The sequence below is a fragment of the Ochotona princeps genome, chromosome 4 (assembly GCF_030435755.1).
Source record: "Ochotona princeps isolate mOchPri1 chromosome 4, mOchPri1.hap1, whole genome shotgun sequence".
Lineage (NCBI taxonomy): Eukaryota > Metazoa > Chordata > Mammalia > Lagomorpha > Ochotonidae > Ochotona > Ochotona princeps.
In genome coordinates, this window is record NC_080835.1 from 54,114,725 (window position 1) to 54,137,830 (window position 23,106).

The 23,106-nt window shown below is 47.9% G+C and overlaps 1 protein-coding gene across 1 annotated transcript in view; it reads left to right on the forward strand.

Annotated features, from left to right (window-relative positions):
- The first annotated feature begins 10,871 nt into the window (after positions 1-10,871).
- The window catches only part of RNF169 (ring finger protein 169), a 56,904-nt gene continuing 44,669 nt past the window's right edge, over positions 10,872-23,106 (forward strand). Inside the window, exon 1 of the mRNA XM_058663583.1 lies at positions 10,872-11,386. Coding sequence (XP_058519566.1) covers positions 10,897-11,386 — 490 coding nt within the window. The 5' untranslated portion in view covers positions 10,872-10,896. The remainder of the gene's footprint in view (positions 11,387-23,106) is intronic.

Sequence of the window (23,106 nt, forward strand, 5' to 3'; positions counted from 1 at the left end):
CTGTGCCCTGGCTGCCTCTTTGGCATGGGATAGACTTCCCTTAATGTTTCCCATCACAGATGTCCCATGCAGTTCAAATATCATGTCTTCAGGGAGCTTTCCCTGGCCCTACCCATCCACTGCTGCCGTCTCTCCGCGGCTTCTTGTGTCACTTCCTGCATGCCATTCGTCTTGACCTGAGCAGCATTCCCCCACTGCTGCCTTCTCTCTCTCCTTCCTAGGCATGAATGCTCTGGGACGGCCTGGGGCTGGACCTTAATTCAGGACCTCAGCTATATCCCTGGTATCTAGAGCAACACCAGCACATAATAGCAGAGATGAACTCTGTGAGTGTGTGTGTGTATGTGAGTGTGTGTGTCTGTGTGTACATACTCCTCAAACTTTATTGCTTTCAGAACAAAACATAAAACATTTGAGCTTACAGTAGAAACTCTTGCGCCTTTCTGTTTTTTGTTTATTCTCGATCTGAAAAGTAGTGGGGGAGAAAGAGATATTCCATCCTTTGATTCACTCCCCAAATAACAGCAATGGCCAGGAGTCTAGAACACTATCCCAGTCCCCCACATGGGTAGCAGGGGCCCCAGTACTCGGGCTGTCAGCCTGTTAGGGTGCACGGGAGCAGGAAGCTGGACCTGGACATAGAACCAAGTCAGAACTTGAGCCCAGGCACGCTGACATTGGGATGTGGGTGTCCTAAGCCACCTGCTTACCTGCTGCACATAACACTTGCTACGCTTGCCCTTCTCTTATCTCCTGATTCAGCGCTTGTGTCCTAACAGCTTCCTCTTACATTTGCAGCTGGGCTCAAAGCCCTGATCTCTTAGCACAGTCGTCTTTGTGGTTTTAACCTTTCTCTGAAGAAGTTAGTTTCCGCTGCCCACCATAGCCATTCTGCTCTGCCACAGGGTGACTTTTCTGGGCACACAGACCTTCTGCACTGTGTCACTTCATGCGGCTCAAGCTTGCCATGCTTCTCACAGAAATTCCAGTTGGTTTTAGGAACGTTCACTGTGTTTGCGCTTGCTTTGTCAGCACAACGATTTCAAAAAAAGGGGGAGAGAGAGAGAGGTGTTTAGCTTAGAAATTAAGATGCCTGGACCCAGTGTGACAGCATAGTGGTTAAAGTCCTTGCCTTGCACACCCGGGATCCCATATGGGCGCCGGTTCTAATCCCGGCAGCTCCTCTTCCCATCCAGCTCCCTGCTTATGGCCTGGGAAAGCAGTCAAGGACGTCCCAAAGCTTTGGGACCCTGCACCCCCATGGGAGACCCAGAAGAAGCTCCTGGCTCCTGGCTTTGGATTGGCTCAGCTCCAACTGTTGTGGCCGCTTGGGGGAGTGAATCATTGACGGAAGGTCTTCCTCTCTGTCTCTTCTCCTCTCTGTATATTGACTTTGCAATAAAAAATTTAAAAAGAAATTAAGATGCCTGCCTCCCATCAGAGTGTAGCTCTGGCTCCTGATTCTCTTCCTGCTGATGCAGTCCCTGGGAAACAAAGGGGATGGCTCACATAGTTGGATCCTTGCTTTGCCAAGAAGACCTGAGCCAAGTTCCTTACTCCCAGGCCCAGGCCAGTCTCAGCACAAGCCCAGCCTCAGCCCAGCTCAGCCCAGCCTCAGCCCAGCTCAGCCCAGCCTCAGCCCAGCCTCAGCTCAGCCCAGCTCAGCCCAGCTCAGCCCAGCCCAGCTCAGCTCAGCTCAGCTCAGCTCAGCCCAGCTCAGCCCAGCCCAGCTCAGTCCAGCCTCAGCCCAGCTCAGCCCAGCTCAACCCAGCCTCAGCCCAGCCCAGCCTCAGCCCAGCCCAGCCCAGCTCAGCTCAGCCTCAGCCCAGCCCAGCCCAGCTCAACCCAGCTCAGCCCAGTCTCAGCCCAGCCTCAGCCCAGCCCAACCCAGCCTTAGCCCAGCCTCAGCCCAGTCCAGCTCAGCGCAGCCCAGCCTCAGCTCAGCCCAGCTCAGCCTCAGCCCAGCCCAGCTCAGCTCAGCCTCAGCCCAGCCCAGCCCAGCTCAACCCAGCTCAGCCCAGCTCAACCCAGCTCAGCCCAGTCTCAGCCCAGCCTCAGCCCAGCCTCAGCCCAGCCCAGCCCAGCCTTAGCCCAGCCTCAGCCCAGCCCAGCTCAGTGTAGCCCAGCCTCAGCCCAGCCCAGCCTCAGCCCAGCCCAGCTCAGCTCAGCCTCAGCCCAGCCTCAGCCCAGCCTCAGCCCAGCTCAGCCCAGCCCAGCCCAGCCTCAGCCCAGCCTCAGCCCAGCCCAGCCCAGCTTTAGCCCAGCCTCAGCCCAGCCCAGCTCAGTGTAGCCCAGCCTCAGCCCAGCCCAGCCTCAGCCCAGCCCAGCTCAGCTCAGCCTCAGCCCAGCACAGCCCAGCTCAGCCCAGCCCAGCCCAGCCTCAGCCCAGCCCAGCCCAGCTCAGCTCAGCCTCAGCCCAGCCCAGCCAGCCCAGCCCCAGCTGAGCCTTAGCCCTTGTGGGCATCCTGAGCAGTGAAATCAGTGGATGAGAGCAGATTTTTTTCTACCTTTCTAGTTTAAACCTTTCTAAAGTGACAACAAATTGATACTATGATACCTGAAACATAAGAGTTTATATTAAAAATTTTCAGTGAAAAAAGGATTTAGTATAAAAATATATGCTTTTAAAGTGAAAATTAAATGAGTAAGATATGAAATGTAGGAACTGGTGTATATGAGGTGTGAACTAGGGACCCAGTCCTTGGGGATGCAGCCAGAGTGGAGTGGCCTTCATTCCTGCTGGACCCTCTGGTCACCATCTAATACCACCAGTAACAGCTGGAACAGTGCTGCATGGCAGTGGGCATCCTAATGCTTGCCAAATGAATGGACCAACAGCAGTTCAACAGGTGACCTCAAACTTCCTTCCCAGACTTACTAACTCATCTTTCACCCCTAGTCTAGCCCTTTATCTCAGCTGGCCTGTTTAGGTCCAGAACAAAAGGCGAATGCTGCATCTCTCACACTGGAAATTGGTTTTCATACAGTGCAATGAAGAACATCTAGAACTTGGAAAGTGCAGTTTTTATATTTTGAGACTTGAACAGTGGCACTAAGAAAGCTTGCTTGTTTAAGAAAAGCTTTTTAACATAGATGACCTTGAACATTACTACACGCTAAAATTCATTTTGCCTATAATCCTTAAAGCTACATAGCTCGTAAATCCATTGCTAAGCACTTAACAGGAAAAGTAATCTGGGATTTCCCAAGATTTATGTAGGATACATTCACCTGCAGATAAGTGCAATTTGCAAAATGGTTGAATTGAAAGGGTTGGGGGAGGGTGCCCTGGTCACTCCCTGCACCCCTCCTTTTATTGGGCATAGGCTGCCTGCAGAACCACGTGGATAGCAACCCCGGTGTTGCCTACAAGACAGTCCTGGGACCCGCATTCTTAGCATGCGACCGGAAAGGTAAATGTGTTGCCCAAATTGCACACCGGTGTCTGCTGGAATTCAATCCGAGGCAGAAGGCTTGATGTGGAAGAACATGCATGGAACTGGAGTGGTCAGTTCTGTCTTTCGGAGAGCCCGTCATGTGGCCTCGACACGTGACTCCACCCGCAACCCCTCCTTGACACCTTAGTTTTCTCTTCTGTTACACAAAACCTTCTGACGCGAAGCTTCCCCTGGGTTCTGAAGCCCTGCAGCTCTGACGTTCTGAGTTGGGCTCCATGGAAACTGGAAGAGGAGACTGTGCAGTCTCCGTTTGCCCCCTCGTGGGCACGCTGCGCCATCACAGCCCAGGGAGGCCGTTGGGAGATGGCGGGGCTGGAGAGCCTAGTGACTAGAGAGGACTGGGGGGCTGGCGACAGCCTTCCTAGAACAAAACGACCCAGTGACTTGGCAGTCGAGGGGTGTGGGGTGGCGGGAGAGACTGGTGCAGAAGGCCGTCTTCCTAGGGTTCTGAGTAACCTTCCACCATCCGTGCCTGACAAAATGACGGTTTTGCTCTTTCTCACTCTTGGTGGGATGGAACTGTGGCCTCCTCGTTCTTGAGGACTCGGGCCTGACAAGGCGAAAGTAGAAGGGGTTCTCTGGCGTGATCTGGACAGGAGGGACTCTGCAAGCACCCGAAGCTGACTTAGACCGGAAGAGGTGGCTAGTCGTACACGGGAAGGTTGATAACCTTTGATGTCTCATTCACAAGTGGATCACTCTTTGTATATGGAAACTAAAATACTTCTTTTTTAAGGAGTTTAATTTGTTTTTGTTTCTTGGAAGCAGGATGGATAGGAGATTGAGAGAGAGATTTTCCATCTTCTGGTTCACTCCCCAAATGCCCACAAAGAGCCTGGGCTAGCCCAGGCTGAAGCCGGGAGTTTGAGGCTGTATCCAGGGCTCCCACAGGGGTAAGCAGGACACCAAGTACTGGCCGTGTCACCTGATGCATCCCAGGCAGCTGGATGGGAAGTGCAGTTGGAACTTGAACCCCAGCCATTCTGCCATAGGATGCAGAGATCCCGGGCAGCCTCTTAGCCTGTACGCCAAACACCTGTCCTGAAAGGCCGTCTCAAAGCCACCTCTATCCCCTTTAAAAAATAGGCAACAAAAGCTACACTGTGATTATAGGTGTATGATTACTTTATAATTAAATAATAGAAAATAATTAAAGGAGGAACGGGTTACCTGCAATCATAGGTCAGAGCCTAGAAGAAGTACAGGGCCTCTGGGGACAGGATGAGACTAAGAAAAACCAGAGGGTTGGGAGAAATGGAGAGATAGAGAGAGAGATAGAGACTGACCAGCTGCCAATGCTCAGTAGATGTGTCAGAATCTGAAGGGGAAATTTAAAGAAATAGAATTATTCTGTACTTGCTTGTTTATTAAATGAAACTCTTATTTTTTTTCTGACAATATTCCATACTGCAAAGCCTGCTAAACATGAAAGGTATAGTAACTAAGGGGTCAGCATTCAGTCATTGCTCAGCATTTGGAGTGTGCCAGATACTATCCCTGAGGCTGAGCCCATTCAGGCTGGCTCGGAACCTCCTTCAGCTAACCTGCCTCTCAGGTCTGTGTTGGGGGAGAGTGGATATTGGTGGCACCAGCTGTCAGCTCAGCTCCATGTGGATGGCGCAGAGTCAGCTTGGATTGTTTGAATTCCTCACTGAGAATTATGGGGTTACCACATCTCCATCTGTGGTGCCACTCTGCCCCAACATTAAACTTCTCAGTGTTCCTCAGGAGCCTGAGTGCTTTCCTCTGGACAGTGGACACATCAGCATGTCTGCTTTGCAGGGCTACTCAACACCCCAGTGCGACGGGGAGAACATGGCTGAGCAAGGTGCCTGGCACGGCATGGTCACAGCTGCATGCCCTCCAGTGCCAGTTCTGCTCCCATCTCCAGCCCAAAGTTCTGGCCTCATCAGAGTCCTCATCAGTCTGACCCAGATCCTAAACTTCCATGCGTGTGTGTCTCATTTCGCTGTCTCTCTGCAGGTATGATGCCATTCCCCATCTCTACCAGGGAACTCATCCCTGGTCCTATAAAACTTTCCCCCTTGCCCTTGCCTTTGCTCTCTGCTTCTGCAGCATCTGTGAGGAGCACCTGCAATCCTTTCCCATTATGATTGTTTAATACGCTTCCCTTTTTTCTTTGTCAAAACAAGTTTGACTTCTTCATTTATCTGAATTATGTATTTGAAAGGCAGAACAACTGAGATGGAGAAGGAGAGGAGAGACTGAAAGTCTTACATCTACTGGCTCATTCCCAAATGCCTGCAACAGCCATAGCTGGGTCAGGCTGGAGCCAGGAGCCAGAAGCTCCAGCCAGGTCTGCCACATGGTTGCAGGGGCCGTCTTCCATTGTCTTCCGGGGCATGAGCAGGGAGCTAGACTGGAAGAAGCAGAGCAGAAATGGGAATCAATGCTCTGATAGGAATGGAGATGTCTCCAGCAGTGGCCTCAGCTGGCCTGTGCTTTTGACCTCCAGGGTGCAGGCAGTGAGCCTCACATGTGTTCACAGAGTTCAGAGGAAGCTGGGAAGGTGACACGAAAGCCAAATGGATGGAATCCGCTTTGCAAAGGGGACTACTTCCCTCGAAATATAAGAGGAAACAATCAAAGATGACCAAGACTGCTGCAAGGGTCTTAAAAGCAAAAGGGAAGGGACAAAATCTGGAGCACAAGCCTGGTTGGAGAGAGGAAGAGGACAGGATGAAGAGGATCCTGGAAGAACTGAGGAGGGTCAAGTGTGAGTGATGAGGGCGGTGCTGGAGTCTGCAGGAGCGCCGGCAGACATCACTTTGTCTCATGCAGAAACTGCAGCAGGGCCTGGCTTCCTCCCTGAGTCTCAGCCCGGCAGGGAGCAGCAGGGAAGGCGCTGTTGACAGGGAATGGTGTAGCAGAGTGGCCTGACAGGAAGCTTTGTTCTCCATGACTGTGCTGCTGTTGGTTCTGGGTTGTCCAGCAGGAAAGTAAATCTAGGAGTCCCCTTCCACATGGTGGTGGCCAAAGAAGAAGGCAGAAGGTGCTGTGAGGGTGCATCCATAAATTCACAGAAGATGGAATGAAAAGATGAGTTAGCCCAGTGCAAAAAAAAAAAAAAAAAAATCAGAAACCTTTGCATAGTTTTTTTCACAATATGCAGTCCCATAAACTTCTGGAGATCTCTTGTATGCATGGATTCACTTTTTTGGTGCCAAAGTAAATTCAACCATTAATTCCATTTCCCCCTTGTTTTTTAAACTAACCTTAAGTAAAGTTTTTTTTTTTTTTTTACTATCTTTTAAATTTGAAAGGTAGATTTACGTGAAAAAAAAAAAAAGAAAGAGATAGATCTTCTATCCACTGGTTCACTCCCAAAATGCAACAGCCAGAGCTGAGCTGATACGAAGCCAGGAGCCAGCAGTTTTCTCAGGGTCTCCCATGTGGGCACAGGGTCCCAAGTATCTGAGCCATTCTCCACTGCTTTCCCAGGTCATAAGCAAGGAGCTGAACCAGAAGTGGAGCACCAGGACTTGAACTAGCACCCATATGGGATGCTGGCACCATAATTGGAAGCTTAGCTTACTCTGCAGGGTCTCCTAAGTGGGTCTCAAGCACTTGAGCCATCTTCTGCTGCCTTCCCTGGTACATTAGCAGGGTAGTGGAGCCCAAGTAGAGCAGCTGAAACTTGAATCAGTGCTCCTATGGGTCACTTGTCCCATAGGTGGTAAATTAACTCACTGTGCTCCATGAGGTCGGTCCCATAAACCTTCTTTCGTTTTGATAAGCATAGTATAAGAAAGGCAGAGATTTTCTTTCTAACTGGATGCAACAATCAGGGCTGCGTCAGGCTGGAACCAAGAGCCAGGAATTTCATCTGGGTCTCCCACATGCATAGCGTGGGGACCCACATTCTCAAGCCAGCTGCTGTTGTCTTCCCAGGTGCATCAATAGGGAGGGACCTGTGTGGGTTGCAGGTGGCTGTTGGCTGTCATAAGCCAATGCTTAACCTGCTGTACAGACCATAAACCATTGGAAGGTCTCTCATATTCAGGCTTGTTTTTTTTTTTTTAAAAGATGTATTTATTTATTTTTGGAAAGTCAAATATACAGAGAGGAAGAGAGACATAGAGGAAGATTTTCCATCTGATGATTCAAGTGGCCAAAACGGACAGAGTTGTGCTGATCCCAAGTCAGAAGCCAGGACCTTCCTCCAGGTCTCCCATGCGGGTGCAGGATCCCAAGGCTTTGGGCCGTCCTCGACTGCTTTCTCAGGCACAAGCAGGGAGCTGGATGGGAAGCGGGGCTGCCAGGATTAGAACTAGCGACCATATGGGATCCCAGCACGTACAAGGTGAGGATTTTAGCTGCTGGGCCTCGCCGCCGGGCCCTTAAGTAAAGCTTGTTCTGTTCTAGACTGGTGGCCTAAGCTTCCCAGATAATTTTATGATTTGCAAGGCACTACTGACAACCATTTTCAAGTGAATCTGTTCAAAAAACACAGACCAACTTGTCCAGGGCTGCAAGGCAAACAGAAGAAACTGTTGTATATGATTTAAGAGAAAGGGGGATTTCCGGAAAGGATGCCAAAAGTTGATGGGAATGCTGGGAGTTGGAGATGCAAGTCCCCACCCCGTCTGAAGGTTGTGTCATTCCCCAAAGACTCAAAGTTCAAAGAGAAGCAGCTGTGAGTGCTGATGTAGGTCCCAGGCCGTGTCCTAGCTGCAGGGTAAGGGGGCAAAAAGACCTGGCCCCAGCTTCCTTGGTCTCATTTATCCTGCATGGGGACAAGGCGTTCCTGGTGGCTTGATGCTGGCAGCAACTGCACCAAGTAATCACCATGCCCAGCTCCCCTCTTCCTCAGACCACTTTCCCGTCCTGCTTGTTCTGCTCTTGTCAGTTGGCCACCGGGAGTACCATCCCAGGCTCCTCGGCCTGTGGCTTGGGACTTGTCCTCCCCACTTTTCCCCTGGGAAGGACCCTCCAGGTTCCCTTGGATGGGAGCCTTGCTTTTCTGCCACCCCCGGGATGACCACTTGGGTCAAGAGTGGAGCAGGCTGGGCAGCCGACTCCTAACAGCATACTAGCCTTAGTGCATGGTGTCACCTGGGGTAGCGAGTTCATCGAGGCGTGGCTGTTAGATTGTTCTGGCATGTTCAACAGCACACACACATCCTGAGATTTCTCCAGCTTGGTTTTTGAGTTCTGATGGTGGATCTTGGTGTGTGTGTGTGTGAGATCCCAGGTTGAATACTGCTGAATTCCAGTAGCATAGTACTGAAGCCCACAGAGCAGCTGGCTGTTTGCAATTACACCGCGTCTGGTCCAGCATTGCTTAGGCCTCCTGCTTTTTCCTCTGCAAGAGGAAGCGTTCCACCTCATCTAGGGAAGCCTGTGGCCTGGCCCCTGCCACAAGCCAACAGACCCCTCAGATTGAGAGGGCTACATAGCCTCGAGGGAGCCATGCACTCAGCATGTCTTGTTTTGAACTGGGGTAGGCTTGATCTCCAAGGTATGGGTCTCCCTGGTCAGAATCTAGGCGAAAAGTCTCCAAGACTTTTTGGGAAGGAGGAGTGAGGCGGCCCCAGAACAAAGGATGAGTTCCAGGCCTGCTTCTGTGGCTGGCAGGATGCCGAATGGCCGGCACACACACACACACACACACACACACACAAATATTTGGTTCCAGTTCTTGTCATTTTGCCTTCTGCTTCTTGCTTCAGGAATCCACTTTTTTTTTTCTGTCTGCATTTTTTACTTGGACCAACCACTCCACTTCAGATCAGTTCAGCAGCAGCTGTGGGCAGACTCCTGAGAATCTAGGTTTTTATCTTCTATGGCATTTTTTTCTTTTCCCTGTCTTAAACTATGCCTTGCTATAAAAATCCCCTGCAGAAAATACTACTGATTTTGTGCTTTCTTGCTCCTCATCCACCTCAGAGGAAACACAGGGAGGCCTGCCATAGCACAGCCCTCTCTGGTTTGCAAGCGGAAGCCTTCTTTTCCATACTCTGCATCCAGAGAGAGGGTCCTCACCCCAAGTCAATCAGGTGTGCCTGGGTCAGAGCTAGTCCTCAGGGAACAGCTGGAATTGCGGGAGAGAATGTGTTAGAGAGGATGCGGGAAGGGGAGTGGTCCAAGGAGCAAACCTGGGCTGGGCAGTGGGACTTGGATGAAGAAGGATGGATGGGAAAATGCTCATGTCAGCATGGGTGAATGGACAGAACCAAGCAGAAGCCAAGGTGTGGGAGATGAAGTTAACCATGCCTAGGTTTGTAACCCGTAAACTTGGGAGGATGGTCCCTATGACAGAAGGAGGGAAATTAAGGCTGGTGTTGTGGCACAGCAAGTTAAGCCGCTGCCTACAAAGCCCATATCGATGTTGGCTCTTGTCCCAGCTGTTCCACTTCTGATCTGGCTCCCTGCTGTTGTACCTGGGAAAAGCAGAGGAAGATGGCCCACATTTTGGTCCCTGATACCTCCATGGGACACCCAGAAGAAGTTCCTAGCTCCTGGCTCCTAGATTTTGCCGCCATCTGGGAAGTGAACCAATCTGTTTCTCTCTCTCTTCCTCTCTGTAACTTCACTTTTCAAATAATTGTTTTGAAAAAAATATTTATTTTTATTGGGAAGTCATATTTACATGTGAATGCAGGATCCCGAGGCTTTGGGCAGTCCTCGACTGCTTTCCCAGGCCACAGGCAGGGAGCTGGATGGGAAGTCAAGCAGCCAGAATATAAACTGGCGACTATATGGGATCCCAGCGCGTGCAAGGCGAGGACTTTAACCACGAAGCTACCGTGCTGGGCTGGAATAGTTATTTATTTTTAAGCCAAAAGAACAACGGGAATGAGAGTTGTTCTGCAAGAAGGGTTGAAGACAGTGACAGACACCCAAGAGAGTGTCCCCACCAGGCATTTGGGCCGCAGGTGTCACCTGGAGACTTCAGAGAACCAAGATGGACCAGGGGGGTGGGCCCAGTGAGACGACCGGAGGAGCCGAGGAGACCATCCATCTCTGAGCTCCTAGACCAGAGGAGGGTTCAGCGAAGGATCCTAGGGACTGGGAGAACAGAATCCTCAGGAAGGCACACACTGGTGCATCAAAGGCAGGTATCAGGTACTGCGGGATGAGTGCAATCATTTTGCAATTAAGGTTTACGATCGTTCAGAATTTGCAATTAAGGTTTACGGTCGTTCAGAATTTCCAAATGAGAACCTTCTGGGCTCGCAACCTCACCTGGCTCCATAAGAACCACCTGTAAGGGCGAGACTGAGCACTGGTTTTAGAAAGAACAGCTAATGAATATTAACGAGTACCCCTCTCCGCCAATCGGATCCCACGAACTGGCCCTGGGCTCCGACGGCCCCGCCCCTCATGCATATGCAGATGCAGATGGCTGCCGCGCAGGGCCCCGCCCGCGCCTCTTCTCCCTCGCAACGGACTCTCCCTTCCAACGGGAAACAAGATGGCGGCGGCGGGCCCGAGTACGCGGGCCTCTTCCGCGGCGGCCGCGGCCGCTCTGGGGCGGCGAGGCCGGCGGGGCCGCTGCGACGAGATGGCGGCCGCCAAGCCCGGGGCCGCGGGCCCGGCGTCTGGGCCTGCGCTGCTGGTGTTACCGCCGCCGGTGCCGCCCGTGCCGCCGCCGCCCGCGGGCTGCGCCGGCTGCCTGGAGAGCCCGGGCGAAGCGGCGGCCCTGCCGTGCGGCCATTCGCTGTGCAGGGGCTGCGCCCAGCGCGCCGCCGACGCCGCGGGCCCGGGCTGTCCGCGCTGCCGCGCCCGCGGCCCGGCCTGGAGCCGCCGTCGGGCCCGCGACGACGCCCCGGCCGCCGCCGAGGGGCCGAGCGAGCGCGCCCGCCGCGGCCAGCCCGAGCGCTGCCGCCCGCGCCGGGACGGGGGCGCGGCCGCGGCGAGGCCCAGGCCGGAGCCCGAGCCGCGCGCTGCGCCCGCGGAACCAGGTGGGGACCTTCTTCCCGGCCGGCTCGCGGGGGTGGCGGGAGAGCGGAGAGTGCTCGGGCGGCGGTGTCGGGGTGTGTGTGTGTGCGCGCAGTCAGGGCTGGGGGAGGTTGGAACTTCGGAGCCGAGTAGGGGCCGTTAGATTTGGAAGGGGCGGAGAGCGGGGGACCCTGCTGTGGACGCGAGTCGGAAGTTTGCTGGGGAGACGGAATTCTTGGAACAAGTTCGGGGCAGGTCGGAATTCGTGAGTGGAAGAGGAGGGGCCCGGCGCGGCGTAGAGGCGCTGGAGTCGCTGTGCTGCTTAGGGGTCGTATTGTGTGGGCGAGATTTGGCTCCCGGGCCTGGATGTGGTGGGCGGACAGGGGTGTGACGTGAGGTGGTCGTCGGGGTGCCGGGGGACATGGGGAGTGGAGGTGTGGGGGCGGCTGCTGCAATTGGAGGCGGCGAAGGGAGCTTAGACAGTGGGTTGGGAGAATGAGCTCACGTGTGCGTGGTTTTTTTTCATGCAACTTAAGGTGGGGGGTGGGATGAGACGCCCCTGTGGTGCGCGATGGGAAAGCTGGGGCGGGGGTGTAGGGGAGACACGGATGAGAAGTTTTGGACGTGGACTTTAGTCGTTGGCTACTTCTCTTGGTTCGCGGTGTGGATTTCTGGCTATCGTCCTGGCAATGGCAAGGCTGTCCCGGGACCCTTGCCTTCAGCTTGTTTGCTTTTCTTAACCACCGGAGGCGTGGTGCCTAGCAGCCCGTTTCACAACCCGGAGTGAATGTGTTAGGACAAGATGCTTTTGGGGACTCACCCAGTCAGCACAGCATCTACAGCTCTTTTTTTTCCCCATCTTAATGCTCACCTAGAACATTTTTAAGAAACAAACCCAAAAAGGCCCCTCCCCTTTCTGTTGGGAATTCTGCCATGTGTTGTTTTCATTGGGGTAAAGAAGACATTGTTTATGTATGAAAATGCAGTCTCCAGAAACTGCAGGTTCCAGAGTGCAGTCTGCCCCTACAACTGTCTTAGGATACCTTGTTTTCTTTTCTCGGGCATCTGCTTCTTGCTCTATTCCTTGCTACTCTTTTCAAGCTTGGGTCCTGTCTGACTCCTGCTCAAATCAGAGAGGAAGATCTCCTCAAATGTATCTACTTGGTGGATGCTATGTGATACTTTGCAATACTGTTTAACTTACTTCCATGTCTGAGATTATAATCCATATACAAAGCTAGTTCTCTTATCTGGTACTGTTGGTTACTTAGTCAAACAGGAGTGAAAGTTTTCTTTCCTAACCCCGGAGGCCATCTCGAAATATTAGGTCTGAAATTTGAACTCCCGGAGGGGAGAGAATGGCTTGGGATGTTTTTCACCTGGAGACTTTTTTTTTGGTCATAAAATGTTATCAGTGATGAGGGAAGATAATCTCGAGGTGACGCTATTGAGTCAGTGTCCAACAGCTACTTAACTGAGGACTAGGACGAACCCAACCGTGTTCTTGTTGAATTTATACAGATACATGCTTATTTAGTCAAGGAATTGTAGAATAAGAAAATAATGACTGAGTAGGATTTGTAAAGTATCTCTTTGTTTCAATAGATTGAATTATTGGAAGTTACAGATAGTATTTTATATAAAGAATTTTAATAAGGTACATGATTCAGACAAATATGAGTGCTTCAAAAAGTTTGTGAAAGGTACATTGAGAAAAATTGGCATGGAATTAATGATTTTTGCACCAAAATTAGCTTTTTTCATGAGAACTTTTTGTTTGTTTGAACTTGAAGGTCACAGGGAGATCTTCCATCTACTTGCTGGTACACTCCTCAGATAGCCGTGAAGCCAGGACTGGACCAGGCCAGAGCCAGGCACTTCATCCAGTTTCCCATATGGGTGCTAGGGGCCCAAGTACTTGGGTTGTCTTCTGATGCTTTTCCCAGGCACATTAGTAGGGAGCTGGATTGGGAACAGAGCAGCTGGGACTTGAACCTGCACCTCAGAATGCTGGGTTCACTCCATCCACCATGATACCTGCTCCTAAAATTCTTTTAAAAATTGTTTGAGTGACAGAGACAACCTCCATCTGCAGATGCCTACAACAGCTGTGCTGGGCCAGCCCAAACTGAGAGCTGGGAACTGAATCCAAGTAGGACCTTTGGTTGGCAGAGATCCAAGTACTTGAGCCATCAGCTGCTGCCTCCCAGAATGCATAATAGCAGGAAGCTGGACTTAGCAGAGCAGGGGTTCAAACCTAAGTACTTCACTTTCCGATGTAAGCATCTTAACTGATAGTCCTAACTCCCATTCCTAACCTTATCTTTTATTTTCATATTCCATGAACTTCTCGAAATACCCATCTGTTAATTCCTGTCCATCACTATTACAAATGATTTTGTTTAAAATTGTTACGTGTGTATGTGTGTTTTTATGTAGAGATCAACCATGGTTTTCAGCAGATTCTTGAAACATGGTACTTCCTCAAAAAATAGTTTGTGAACTAGTGTTTGCATTTATGTCCCTCATTCTCCAGAAGAGAAAAGTGAGACCCAGGACTGGGAAAGGAGTTCTCTGTTGGAGAGTACCAACCTGTGTTAGTGGCAGATAAAGAAGAGCTGAAAGGGCAATCTTTGCAGAAAGTCTAACTCACAATGAAACACTCAGGATGAATTTTTAATAGGAAAGCTAAAAACCACCATTTTCATAAATATTTGTGTGTGTTTTTAAGTTTTTTTTATTGGAAAGGCAGATCAGATTTATGGAGAGAAGGAGAGAAAAAGATCTATCCACTGGTTCATTCTCCAAATGGCTGCAACAGCCAGAGCTGAGCTGATCCAAAGCCAGGAGCCAGGAGCTTCTAGGTCTCCCACACGGGTGAAGGGCCCCAAGGCTTTGGGCCATCCTCTACTGTTTCCCAGGCCACAAGCAGGGAGCTGGATGGGAAGTGGAGCAGCCGGGGCGTGAACTTGTACCCATATGGATCCCATGCACTTGCAAGGTTAGGATTTAGCTATTGAGCCATAGTGCTGGGCCCGTATTTGTGTTTTTAAGGGTGAGAAATAGCGAAAGAAATGATGACTTTATTGACAGAGATATCATTTAATGTTATTCTTTTGGCATAAAAATTTTTAAAGGAGACGCTGGGCTGCTTTATAATAGAAGTAAACTTGTGGTAAGTGTACATGTAAGTGAAATTCATAAATTTGAAATAATTGTGTTGAAACTTGGTGTCTCTTGGAATTATCTATGAGAAAAGAACAAGATTTTATGTTTGGAAAATTTTGTTGTGCTATTAAATTTTTATTGCCAGCTTTAATTTTTTTTCCTAATTTATTTAAAAGGCAGAGAATCAGATAGGAAGAGACAGAGATCTTGTGTCCATTGGTTCACACTCTAAACAGTTCCAATACCCAGGGCTGGCCCAGGCTAAAGCCAGGATCCAGGAACTCCGTCCTGGTCTTCTACATGGGTGTCAGGGGCCCAGATACTTAAGCCATCATCATCTCCCACCTTCCCTGGCACGTTGGAGGGAGCTGGATCTAAAGCCAGGCAGCCAGGGTTTGATCTGGTGCTCTGATATGTGATGCCAGGATCGCCAGCAGAGGGTTAGACGCCTGCATGCTGACACTGACCCCTTCACCAACTTCTTGGCAAACTTTCTTTTTAGGTCCCTGTATTGTGTTTCATTTGATTCTTGTGTACATTTGCTTTTAAGTAGAGTATCAGCTGCTCTGGTTGATCTGTGAAGCTCTACTTTGAGGCTATGCCAGTGATCATATCAGGTGGTGATCTCTGACCTTGACTTCAGGTTCTTCAGGGATCTGCAGCTCCTGTGTGTACTGCCACATGTCAGCAGTCGCTTGGGGCCAGGCACTGTTCTAGGTCCTTGGGAAACATTTTACAAATATTCTAAATTTAGAGACAGTCCTGGTCCACTGATTTTTTAAAATTACTACATAAGCACAGATACAACAGCTGCGCATAAGCCTTATTGAAAATGGTTAATGCATTTTTAAGAGTTCATTTAATCTTTCAATTTGAAATCAAGAATAATTATTCTAAATTATATTACCTTTGAACTTGAAACCAAGACCTTTTTATATGGCTATTCTTTTTTTCTATCATGAGTGATGATTGAAGAGAAAAGCTGAATAATGTGCTGATAATTTCTAAATTGACAATTTAAACTTTTTTCTATTTGTGGTTTTAAAAGTGCATCCTAGAAATCGAACAGATAAAAAAAAAATTGAATAGTGCCTTGTTACTTGCTATTACCCCCACATCATTATTCTCTTAGAATTAAACTATATTGAAGAAATGTCCCCTTTCTGTGGATAGCAAGTAGTTCTGGTTTATTACTCAGCAGACAATGTTTGCTGTGTGCGTAACCTAAATTGCCTTTAAGGACCAATGAATAATGAAGCCATGTGATTATAGTATAAAAGGACAGGAATTTTCCTGGTCTATAGGGATTTGTTGTAAAATGTATAAAATGACCTGACCTTTTATTCTTAATGTTGTGTTCCAGAATTTGAGTGTCCTTGTGTATTACACTAATACAGGAAACATTTCACAACGCAGGATGAGGTTGCTTCACTGTGTATTCTACCAACTGGAAAATAATTACTATGGAAGAACTTGCTGTTGTTTAGAATTGAGGACTGAGCTGCAGGAATGCAGGAGGTGTTTCTGTACATTTGTATTGCCATTGCTTGTCTAATTTTCAGTTCATCTTGGAAGAGTTGTCCAACTTGAATTAATTTATATTCTTTATTTTTGCTTCAGGATATAATATAGGATATTGTTGAATTTCTTCCCACTAATTCAGTGAGCATTTGGTGAGGCCACACACAGTATAAAATGAATTTAATAAAAAGTGGGTAAGGCATGTTCCCTGTTCTTTAAAACCCCACCATCTGGTTGGAGAAACACACATTTTAATGGTACATGTGTAAATGCATAATGCCAACAGAGTATAGGAATGGATTGACAGTCTGGAGGAAACTGGAGGAAGGCATATAACTGTGTATTGAAGAAAGAGTGGTTAACCAGGTAAGGGAGGAGGGAATGGCCATTCCAAACAGAGGAGCCTGCGTGTACAAGGGAATGAAGATATTTGGCATTTTCAGGGGCTGGCAGGAAGTTACGTAGGTGCAGTATGGGACTGGAGTAGTGGCAGTTGAGAAGAGACTGTAGAAGTCGAGTCACGAAGGGTGTTATGCTGAAAAGCACTTTGGCCTTCATGCTGTAGACACTGGTGGTAGAATGACACTGTCATGATGTGCTGTAGAAAGAAACATATTGGTTGAGGGGAAGAAGTCCAATTAGAGGATTATTTTAGTAGTTTGGACAAAAGATGAAGAGATGCTGGACTAAAGCAATGGTGTAGGGTGGGAATGGGGGTGTGAGCTACCTTCCGTTGTTTAGTCACCATCTGTCTTTGCCCTGAGCGCTGTACCCACTGAGAAAGACGAGGCTTGATTCCATCTCGGCTGCAAAGTGTAACTGGGAGATTGGTATGAGAATAAGCAACTGAAATGTAGTATAGCAAATGCATTAGCAGCTGTACCAGGCAATGTGGTATGTATTTGTAGGGTTAATAGAGGAAAAGATAAAGAGTGCTTGGGTTCCAGTTCCCACTTGTTCACTTGTAGCTGTGTGCTATTGGATAAATTTGCTTCTTTTTGTTTCCTCATTTGGAAAAATGGGGGTAACAGCAGAATTGTAAGCTTGTTAAGACTAAGTTATTATAATGCTTGATATTATAAATAACTCAATAAAAGGTAGATATTTGCACAATGAAGAGAACCTGGCTTGGATGGCTCAGAAATCACTCCAGTGATAGACCTTAAGTATTTGGTAAGTGGAAGAGGGCAGAATAGACTGGAGAAGGAACTTGGTACATTTAAAAAATATATTTGAGAGAAAGAGTCCCCATTTGTAGGTTCAGTCCCCAAACGCCTAAATAGCTGGGAGTGGGGCACTAAAGCTCAGAGCTAGGAATTTAGTCCTGGTCTCTCACTTGGGTGGCAGGAACCCAATTATTTGAGCCATTATTGCCTTCTAAAGTCTGTGCTGGAGTTCTCATCTACCCAGTGTGTTCTCCAGACACAGTAGCAGGAGCTGGGTTGGAAGTAGAGCAGCTAGGACTCTAACCATCACTCCAGTATGGGATGCTGACATCACAAGTGGCAGCTTATCCACTACGACATGGTGCCAGCCACTTTGCCAGCTTCTTGGCAGACATTAAAGTCCAGAACCATGGTGGCCTGTGTGAAAATCCAGTAGGAAGCTGGAATCGGGAGCCAGAGCTGAGACTGGAATCCAACAGTTTGTACTGGGATGTGGGCATCTGACCACTAGCCAGACACCAGCTCTGAGAAGTCAGAACACTAAAAGGCCTAGGAGCATGCAACAACAAGGAAAGTTCTAGGAATTGTAGCTAGAAGTGGTTAGAGCACAGTAGTGCATGTGGGGTTGCATAAACAGGTATTTGATCCTAGTGGGCTTCACATGTCATACTAAGGAGGATCTACTGAAGAGGTTCAAAGAGGAGCTCATCTTTTTTTTTTTAATTTTTTTTAAAGATTTATTCCAATTTATTACAGCCAGATATACACAGAGGAGGAGAGACAGAGAGGAAGATCTTCCGTCCAATGATTCACTCCCCAAGTGAGCTGCAACGGGCCGATGCGCGCCGATCCGAAGCCGGGAACCAGGAACCTCTTCCTGGTCTCCCACGCGGGTGCAGGGTCCCAATGCGTTGGGCCGTCCTCAACTGCTTTCCCAGGCCACAAGCAGGGAGCTGGATGGGAAGTGGAGCTGCCGGGATTAGAACCGGTACCCATATGGGATCCCGGGGCTTTCAAGGCGGGGACTTTAGCCACTAGGCCACGCTGCCGGGCCCAAGAGGAGCTCATCTTAGCCCTTGGGAGAGATCATGGCCATGCAGGTAATGCAGTAAGTGACTGAAGAGTCCACATTCTGTTAGTAAGATGCGAAGATAAGCTGAGAACTCTGCTACCTAAAAACTGGATAAAATAGAGCAACAGTTCTTTTCAGTGTGTTCCTGAACTTGGAGGAAAGATGGGGAAATTTCCCATGTTGCAGAAAAAAAAATGGAACTATAACCCAAAAACTGTAAGGCCTTGAGCCTATGATGTATTATCCTGTACCAGGGTAAAAGGGTGAAGTGAGGGGTTACTTCTTGTTTTCTATTTCTAGGAGATTGAGTTTTAACCTTGTGCACAAGGAACCAGGACCAAGACTGATGAGTCAAGCTGGAATCCTTGATGTGCTGCATTCTGGGTGAAAGGGTGATAAAGAAAAATATGTTCCTCCATTGCAAGAGGTAGCAACAGATTTTGTGTTGATTTGCCTGGTTCAATGCAAAGAGGAAATAGAAAAAAGCTTTCCTGAGAAATTAAAGCATAAGGTATGTGAGTCTACTTCAAAAAGATAGTGGAAACTATTAAAAAAGTGCATAGCTTTTAAATCTTTTTGCACAAAAAAATTTCTATTTTTCCATGGGCTTTTTTTTGTTTGTTTGTTTTTTAAAGATTTATTCATTTTATTACAGCCAGATATACACAGAGGAGGAGAGACAGAGAGGAAGATCTTCCGTCCGATGATTCACTCCCCAAGTGAGCCGCAACGGGTTGATGCGCGCCGGTCCGAAGCCGGGAACCTGGAACCTCCTCCGGGTCTCCCATGCGGGTGCAGGGTCCCAATGCATTGGACCGACCTCAACTGCTTTCCCAGGCCACAAGCAGGGAGCTGGATGGGAAGTGGAGCTGCCGGGATTAGAACCGGCGCCCATATGGGATCCCGGGGCTTTCAAGGCGAGGACTTTAGCTGCTAGACCACGCCGCCGGGCTCTCCATGGGCTTTTTGAAGCCTCATGTTTTTTCTCATGTTTGAGGTTGGAGTTTATATGGTTCAGGTAGTCTCGTGCTGAGGAATGTATCTATGAACTGGCTCTAAGCTAGTGAGCCTAGGTCCTTTAGAGCAAGGAAGAACAAGACCAAGGCTCACATACTTCATACCACAGGGATTATAACTGAACAAGCCTGACCGAATAGGAACTTAAAAATGGCAGTGTATTAGGATAAGACTTTCTGTCACAAATGAAAGCCAGCAAATAAGCAGGAATATCACAGCTACAAAAACTGGAATAGTATAATGGCAATTTGAAGAATAACTTATGTTAGTATATTTTGGTGACTAAAGACATTAATGAATGCACATACCAATAGATATAGACATAACTATATATATCTGTATACCTATATATATGTATACACACAGAATGAGACATGGGATTTTTTTTAAATATAATGAGTAAAAAAGTGTAGCAAATTAGTAATTGGCACAGATGATGATATATGGGAGATAATATGAAGAAACTTCTGAGGCTACAAAGCAGCTAAAGAGTAGAAATATGAAAAAGTGAAGGGAAATGAAAAGGAGAGGTAAGAGAACTTAGCATCTAATTCGGAAGGAAAATAGATAAAATAAGGGAGATATGAAATTGGAAGAAGTGATGAGTTTTTCAGAACTAAAAAAACAGGAATCCTTAGGAGTAAAACTCACCAGATCCTAGCAAAAATTTAGAACAGCGAAACTCTTGCAACTGCCGCGTAGCAGTGACACTGCTGAACACCAGAGGCAGTTGTAACTAGACGAGGGGCAGCAGTCAGAACGGGTGTCTTCATCAGCAGCAGTGTCCAGAAGCAAATATATCTTCAAGGTGTTGGGAGAGAGCTGGATCTGAACCAAGAGATCTGAACCAAGAGTTGAGGGCAAAATAAAAGTATTTGCAAACAAAAATGTGGAGAATGTATTGCAAGAAAAAAAAGTAAGGTAATTTAGGGCAGAAAGTAGGCTATAAGAAGTCACGGCAAGGAGAGAAGCCAGGAGATGAATTAAGACAGCACTGACTGCAGAACAGAAGTACTTGCGACTGTTTGTGGAGGCCCTGGGACCAATGTGGAACTGAAATACTAGGCTGAATCTTGGTTGGTACAGCAGATTAGGTCACTGCTTGTAACCCTGGGATCCCAGTTGGGCAACTGTTTGAGCCCTGGTTGCTCCGCTTCCTGTCCCACTCCCTGATACTGGGCCTGGGAAAGTAGTGAATGTCAGTCCAAGTACTTGGGCCCCTGCCACCAATGTGGGAAATCTGGATGGAATTCTAGGCTTCTGGCTTTGGCTTGACCCAGCTGTGGCCGTTGCAGTCATTTGGGAAGTGATCCAGGGGGTGGAAGATCTGTCTGCTTGTCTGATGCTCTGCCTTTCAAGTAAGTCAATAAATAACTTAAATAAAATGCTAGGTAAGTTAGGAGGGAAAGTGGTCATGGTTAAAAAGTTTCTAAGGTTCTACATATAGGAGGATAGAGATATTAACTTGAAGATTTGAGTCGTTGATCATGAAAAATTTAAGGGTGGGCCCGGCGGCGTGGCCTAGCGGCTAAAGTCCTCGCCTTGAGTGCGCCGGGATCCCATATGGGCGCCGGTTCTAATCCTGGCAGCTCCACTTCCCATCCAGCTCCCTGCTTGTGGCCTGGGAAAGCAGTCGAGGATGGCCCAAAGCTTTGGGACTCTGCACCCGCGTGGGAGACCCGGAAGAGGTTCCTTGTTCCTGGCTTTGGATCGGCGCACACCAGCCGTTGCGGCTCACTTGGGGAGTGAAACATCGGATGGAAGATCTTCCTCTCTGTCTCTCCTCCTCTCTGTATATCCGGCTTTCCAATAATAATAAAATCTTAAAAAAAAAAAAAAAAGATGTAGTCTGCTTCAAAAAAAAAAAAAAAAAAGAAAAATTTAAGGGTAACCACTAAAAAAATACAATGTATGACTTAACTTACTGCACACGTATAGAACCATACTCCTCTCAAATTGAGAAAAAGAAGCATGAAACAATAAGCATTTATAGAAATTTCTAGATTTATAATTAGACCTAAAGTTTCAGCAGATATGAAAGCTAATTATAAAGTGTTTCATGATGGTCTGGTGACAGTTTTGACTTTACACTGATGCACAAGCCACACACATTCAGTAGAAACTATAGTTCACATTTTGAACTTTTCCCAGATTGGACTCTGTGACCTGTCCTCTTGTGGTGCTGGACATCACAGCCAGTTGCTATCTCAAGGTTAGCCAACTGATGATCCTCAGCAGCGTGCTGCATGGCCAAGCTGTGCTGTTTTGTAGGTTAGGTGAGGGCTACATTTGCAGCTTATGACATTTGCTGGTATATAACCACATCATAGATTGAAAAGCAACTGTGAAAACCATATTATGTGACTTCAACAAAATGAAGTTAAAAATTCATAATGGACAGAGTAGGCCGTTGGCCTAGACATTAAGATGGTGCTTGGGGATAACATACTTCATATCAAAATGTGTGAGTTTGAGTCCTGGCTCTGCTTCTGATGGTGTATTTTCTGCTACATGTACTGTGTGTGTGGATGGGTGGGGGGTGCCTGCCACCCACAAGAGAAACCTGGGTTTTGAGTTCCTGGCTCTGAACGTTGGTTTGGCCCAGACCTGAGTGCTGGCTCTTGAGGGTGTTCAGGTTAGTGAACCAGTAGACAAGAGATTATTTCCTTCTCATTCTCTCCTCTCCCTCCCTCTTTCACTTTGTCTGTTCTCCTCGCTTCCCTCCCTCTCTCTATACTGCAAATCAATACATAAAAATTTAAAAACTGGAAACTTCCAATTTGTCCTGCATCCAGTCTATTTTTATATTTTTTTCTTTAAAAAAAAAAAAAAAACAACTTCAAGATAATACGTAGGCAAACCAAGTGGCTAACTTTTTCATTTAGAAAAATAACAGTGGGGCCCGATGTAGACTAGTGACTAAAGTCCTCGCCTTGCATGCACCTGAATCTCATGTGGGCACCAGTTCTAATCCTGGGAGCCCTGCTTCCCCTCCTGCTCCCTGCTTGTGCCTGCGAAAGCAGTAGAGGACGGCCCAAAGCCTTGGTACCGTGCACCTGTGTGGGAGACCTGGCAGAAGCTCCTGGCTTTGGATCGGCGCAGCTGCGGCCAGTGCAGCCACTTGGGGAGTGAGTCAGTGGATGGAAGATCCACCTCTCTGTCTCCTCCTTTCTGTGTATCTGACTTTCCAATAAAAATAATAAATGAAAATGAAAAAAGTTTGTTTGAAAGGTCTAATGGCCGCAGCCCTGAAGTTGGGTCAACTGGCTCCAGGAGCTAGGAGCTTCATCTGTGTCTCTTACCTGGGTGCAGGGTCCAATTACTTGAAACATTTAACTGTTTTACTAGGCATATTAGCAGGGAGCTGAACTGAAAGTATGGCACCCAGGATTCAGTTTGGGATGCTGGCAATGCAGGTGCAGCTTAACCTGCTGTGTGTGTTGCAGTGCTGGCTCCTATGAAAATGTTTCAAACTAGCTGGATAATATTAAACATTAAATTTTTGATGTGACAATGATTTTCTGGTTATATGTTTCATAATAGGCTGCCATATGATAAAAGATAAATGAGACATATGACAAGTTGAAATAGAGTATTGCAATGAAATAACTGACCAAAGGTTAACTATCGAACTGTATAATACACTCCAAATCACTGTGACAGACACTCTGAAAAACGGTGAAGGTATTTTAATAGGCATTTCACAGAAGAGGATAACTAAAAGGCCAGGAAACATTTGGAATGATGCTTAACATCAGAGAAATCAGACCAATGATAGGTTGTCATTAGAGTGTCATAA